General features: G+C 63.6%; 2 protein-coding genes across 2 annotated transcripts in view; one reads left to right on the forward strand and one right to left on the reverse strand.

The window, feature by feature from the left end:
- Nucleotides 1–757, forward strand: part of EMIHUDRAFT_98185 (hypothetical protein) — a gene marked incomplete at both ends in the record, with an annotated part of 3,391 nt that extends 2,634 nt beyond the window's left edge. Inside the window, one exon of the mRNA XM_005789144.1 lies at nucleotides 626–757. Within this exon, the coding sequence (XP_005789201.1) occupies nucleotides 626–757 (132 nt within the window). The remainder of the gene's footprint in view (nucleotides 1–625) is intronic.
- A 1,936-nt stretch (nucleotides 758–2,693) lies between these two features.
- On the reverse strand, nucleotides 2,694–3,702 carry EMIHUDRAFT_351838 (hypothetical protein). Its single transcript, XM_005789145.1, has one exon. It carries the CDS (start codon nucleotides 3,590–3,592, stop codon nucleotides 2,714–2,716), a length of 879 nt encoding a protein of 292 aa, XP_005789202.1. The 5' UTR covers nucleotides 3,593–3,702; the 3' UTR covers nucleotides 2,694–2,713.
- Between the last annotated feature and the right edge of the window lie 1,395 nt (nucleotides 3,703–5,097).

Below are 5,097 nucleotides of genomic sequence, written 5' to 3' on the forward strand. Positions count from 1 at the left end.
TTCCCCCGACCGCTTGGACAAAGGAGGTGGTGCGGTTGCTGCCGTCGCGATTGGTCCGCATTGAAGGGGGGGGGGTTTTTGGGGTTTTTTTTTTGACAAGGGGGCCAGTTTTTACTTTTTTTAGGGGAGGAGGTAGGCTGGGGGACACTCGAGTTTGGAATTGTCACGGAGCGTTTTAAGGGGCGGTTTTGCCGCCGCCTTTTTCGGGGGAGGGGTTTGTAAAGGAACCCATTTTTTTCCGGGATTTAAAGGGGCCCGCGGTTGTTGTTTTTCCTCGAAATTCGCTCGGGGGGGGGGTCCGCCTAAAATCCGTTGAGGGCACGGGGGTGCGCCTGGTGCCTGGTTTTTGGGGGGGGGGGGAGGGCCCCCCTCCCCCGTGGGTGGTTCTCCGTTTAGGGGGGTTTTATTGTGAAAAGGTGCAACGGTTGGTGGACGCCCCTTTTTTTGCCGTGCCGGGGGGGTAAGTGGGGTTCCGGCTTGGGTGGGGAGGGTACCAAATACGGGCGGTGGGGCCCGACCGTTGCCCCCCCGTTTAGGTGGGCCCCCCCCCCCCCCCCCCCCACACACACACACACCCACCCCTTCGCCTACACCGCCTTTGAGTCCCCAACGCCCTCGTGGACAGGTCAACGCCCTCGACCCGAACGGGTATGTCCCGAAGCCGGTAGTGCGAACCACAATGCCCGACCGGGCAATGACGGTGGCGAAGGCGGCGCAGGCGGCGGAGAGGCATCGCAAGACGGGGAAGTGGCGTTGATTAATGATTGCCGCGATTTCGGGGGGGGGCCTTGCGAGAGAAGAGATTGCCCTTTGCCGTTGCCCCCTCCCCCCCCTTACCACCACTATGTGTGTGTGGAGAGAGATTTACCTTTGTACCTTGCGCGGCTTTACGGTACCACTTATACCACACACCACACAGCACACACGCGGACGCGCGGCGATCTCTGGGGGGGCGGGGCGCGGGGGCCCCCGGAGGCACCGTGCGCCGTGCCGCAGTGTGCGGAAACGGGCGGGCCCCGGCTCTACTAGTCTCTACTAGCACCGACTTCCCGAGATTAAGCTGTTAATCAGAGGGCAGATTTGGAGAGATCTCGAGGAGTACATACAAATAGACCCTCCAATCATCAGAAAACTCCAACCTGATTGGTCGTACTGACCGCCGACAGATCACTCCAAACAGCAGACAGGCCGACGTCTGCACGCGGCCGGCCGGGCGAGAGGCTTGACACGATCCGACCCTGCGACCCTGACGCTGCTGCTCTAGCTATCAGACATGCACTGCTGACTGCTGCCACAATGTGCGACCTGTGCTGGCCCACTTGGCGGCCTTCCCGGTCAGTGGTGAGGCGCAGTTCAGAGCTGTCGATGGCGCACTGGTCCCACATTGGTGACACGAGACCACCAAGTTTGCCGGTCCAAGAGAGAGGCACTGGTGCTGTCCTGAGAAGGTGCGTGGTCCCTCTTGACTGCCCATGCGCGCGAGGCTGTGTAGGCATAGACTCGAGAGTGCCAGCAGCCAATCCGAGAGGCGACGCGCATTGCGCCAGAAGCGTGCACGCGCTGGAAGGACACCTTCCTACTGGCCGTACGATCAGGTCGTCACTGAATGCTGAAGACTAAGGCCGCGAGCTATGCAGGCGGTCAGTTGAGCAGCATGGCACGGTCAGCAGCGCCGACAGGCTGTCGCAAGGCCGTGATAGCAAATAGCATGGCCGCAAGAGTCTAGCTTCAAGTACGCCGAATTCCCATGAAAACAAGTGAAAAATCGCGCAAAAAAAGCCCGAAAAAATCGGGCGCCTGCGCAAAAAAAGCCCGAAAAAATCGGCGCCTGCGGCGGGCCATCGGACCCCATCTCTCCCCCCCGCATGGATACCCTCCAGGGCCCCCGCGCCCCCCCAGAGGCGGCGATACGATCCGAGTCAGCCAACGCGCTACGCTGGCTTGGGTCTACGGCTTGGATCGGCATAGTGCCCTCGCCCCTCACGCCGCAAATAGGCGAGCAGCGCGTCCGACTTTGGTGGCCTATTCAGAGGCAATGGTTGTGAAGCGCCGCTGTTCCCACCACCGCCCGGGCGCGTCTCAAGTGGCGGCCGCGGCGCGCTCTCGCTCGCTCCGATGTGATTGATGTGCGTGACGGAGAAGCCATCCTGGGAGAAGGCGCCACCCCCTGCCGACCCAGCCTCAGCCGCATCTCCGCTGCCACGCACGACGTCGGTGGCGTCGACGACAGCGAGCGCGGCACCGATCATACCGCGCGCGCCAGATACACCGCCCGAGCTGGCTGCGCCGCCCAACGGCGACGCGCCGCCCGACACGCCGCCCGACGGGCCACCCGACGCTGCGCCGCTCGACGAGGCGGAAGTGAGCGCGCGCCGCAGCTCCGCGGCGGCGGCGGCATCCACTCCAACATCGACCATGTCTGCGTCAAAGCATGGCTGAGTTGCCATGTACCTGAGCGTGCTGAGCGTGAGATCCTCGGCGGCCAGCGTGACACTCAGGTGAGAGAGGCCGTGGCTGGAGAGGAGCGTTGCGAGAGCGGCGTCCGACATGGGATTGGCCAGTGAGCCTAGTTCGCACCGCGCAGAAAAGAATTTCACGAGCTTGCGTAAGCGACTCCTGCGAGGGTGGCGAGGCACTTAGCTCCGTGCAGAAAAGAATTTGTCGGGACAATTTAAAAACGCTCTTCACAACACACCTCTCTCACCCAGGGGCCTCACTGCCCAAAGTCGCCCTCGAACGCCTCGCGGTCGCGCTGGCGCGCCGCGCCGTCCGGGCCGTAGGAGCCGAGCCTGATGTTGGCCCGCTCGAGCCAGCCGTAGAGGCCGGCGCGGCAGCGCTTGTAGGCGAGAACCAGGTCCACCGCCGCATACCACAGCTGCCGCGGGCGCATGCTGTCGGGCGAGAGGCGGAGGACGGTGGTGCAGGCGGGCGCGACGCGCGCAAAGGCGCCCATTCCGATGGTGGCGGTCGTCGGCACGGTGACGCGGGTGAGGGCGGTGCCGTCGAATGCTCCCGCACCGATACTGGCGAGGCCGGCGGGCAGGGCGACGCGGGCGAGGGAGGAGCAGTCGTAGAAGGCGAAGCGGCCAATCACCGCCAGGCTCGCAGGGAGGACCGCCGCAGCAAGCGAGGTGCAGCCGCGGAAGGCCTGCTTGTCCACGGTAGTGACGCCGGCGGGGAGGGCGATGGAGCGGAGGGCGGAGCAGCCCTTGAATGTCTTGCCGGCGATGCACGTCAGGCCGGTGGGGAGGCTCACGGACACGAGCGAGTCGCAGTCCTCAAAGGCGTTGTTGCCGAGGCTGGATAGGCCGGCGGGCAGGGTGACGGAGGCGAGACGGCGGCAGAAGTAGAAGGCTTCGATGCCGATCGAGGTGAGAGTGGAGGGGAGATTGACGGAGATCAGCGAGGTGCAGCCGGAAAAGGCGTCCGCGCCGATGGACATGAGGCCGCTCGGACACGCGACCGAGACTAGTTCTGTTCGGTTGCGGAAAGCGCGAGAAGGCAGGTGCGTCATGCCGTCGGGCAGCACGGCGTGCCCGTCCATGACAGTGACGTCCCAGCCTCCGACGTACCAGATCTCGGTGCGGGGCATCCTATGTACTCCCACCCGGACGCCAGCACGTATCCTGTGGCTTGCACCAGCTTGAGGCGGTAAGTCGTCGTCGCCCGGCCTGCTTGCACCATACACAGTCGAGAACTGTCTCTCACAGCAGCAGGTGCGAACTGGCAAAAGAATTTGAAGAAAACAACTCTCTCTCACAGCACACAGGCTCGACACAGGTGCTGGCAAAAGAATTTAACGCGGCAGGCCCGACACAGGTGCGAACTGGCGCGTGCTAGTAACAAAAGAATTAAAAGCTTCGGGCCCTCAGCGGAGCTGGGAAGAGGACCGCCGCAAGCGGCGTGGCGTGGGTCGGTTGTGCATCCCTCCTCTGCGCCGGGGAGGCGTTGTTGGAGGCTAGGACGCAAGCGTCCGTCGCCCTTTTCAAACTCGGGGCCCACTCCGCTACGCTCCGACCCGAATTTGGAGGGCCTGAAAACCCGTGGGAAGAAAGAGATTTTAAGGAGAGGCGTGTGGTGCTAGCCGTCGCCCACCCTTGGGCGTCTGAGAGAGTTTTGTTTTGTTTGGCGTCTGCCTCTATTCCACTCTCCTCGCAGTAGTCTCTCGCCAATTCTCGCAGCGACCTTCATGCCACGGTCTTCTCACTCTACAGCTTCGGCGATGGCAGCCCCTCTCTGGGGTGTTGCATAGGCGGGGAGTCTCCCCCGCTGGTCTCCTCCTTCCCATTTTTTTCTTTTCTTTTGAGAGCAGGACGCCGGGTTTGTCTTGTATGTGCATGTCGGGCCTGGGTGTGTGTGAGGGGCAGAGGGGCGGGAGCGTGCGGGGCAGAGGCCCAACGTCGGGCGGCTTGTCGGGGTCCGGAGCATTCGAGGCGGGAGCGAGGAGGGGCGGATGGGCGGTCGGCGTCGGGGTAGAAGCAACAGGGCGTACGGGGTAGCCGTCACTCTCCTGCCTCACAAGGGCGGGGCTGTCCCGGAAAGTGAGAGACGCCGGGCAGCGTGGCGCATTACTGAACCCTCCCATACGTGCTTGTGCTCCTCCTTCGCTGTCCCATCTCCTCATCTCTTTCCCGCCTAGGCGGGGCAGCGGGTGGGCGCGCGGTGCGGCGTGGCGTGTGAGTGTGTGCGACTGCAACGACGGACCGCTCGCAAGGGACCATTGGGTTTGTACTATTAACAACGAAGGCGCTCTCAAAAGAATACGGAAAAAGAATATAGATAGTACTGGGCGAGAAAAACGTATAAAGGCCAATCGGCCTCGTTCTGCGACGGCGCCGCCGCCTGCCGATCCCTTGCTCTCGTGGCTTCTCTCGCCAGGTGTTGTGGAGGTTTAGAAATCCTGCCGAGCCCCGCAGTGCGGAGTGCGCGCAGCGCCCGCGCGGCTTGGGGCGCGCCCGCGCGTGCGAGGGCTCCATACGGGGAGAGGACCATGAGTTCGGGAAATCCGGGGACGCGAGCCGACCCACTTCGCCACAGACGGTCCCGCGCGTCGCCGCTAAGACGGGCACGCGCCCCGCACCGTCCGCTATGTGTGCC

Source organism: Emiliania huxleyi (assembly GCF_000372725.1).
Source record: "Emiliania huxleyi CCMP1516 chromosome Unknown EMIHUscaffold_13, whole genome shotgun sequence".
Classification (NCBI taxonomy): domain Eukaryota; phylum Haptophyta; order Isochrysidales; family Noelaerhabdaceae; genus Emiliania; species Emiliania huxleyi.

Bases quoted from the DNA above. Each gene is read 5' to 3' on its own strand.
- EMIHUDRAFT_351838 (XM_005789145.1), bottom strand. From the start codon at position 3,592: ATGCCCCGCACCGAGATCTGGTACGTCGGAGGCTGGGACGTCACTGTC.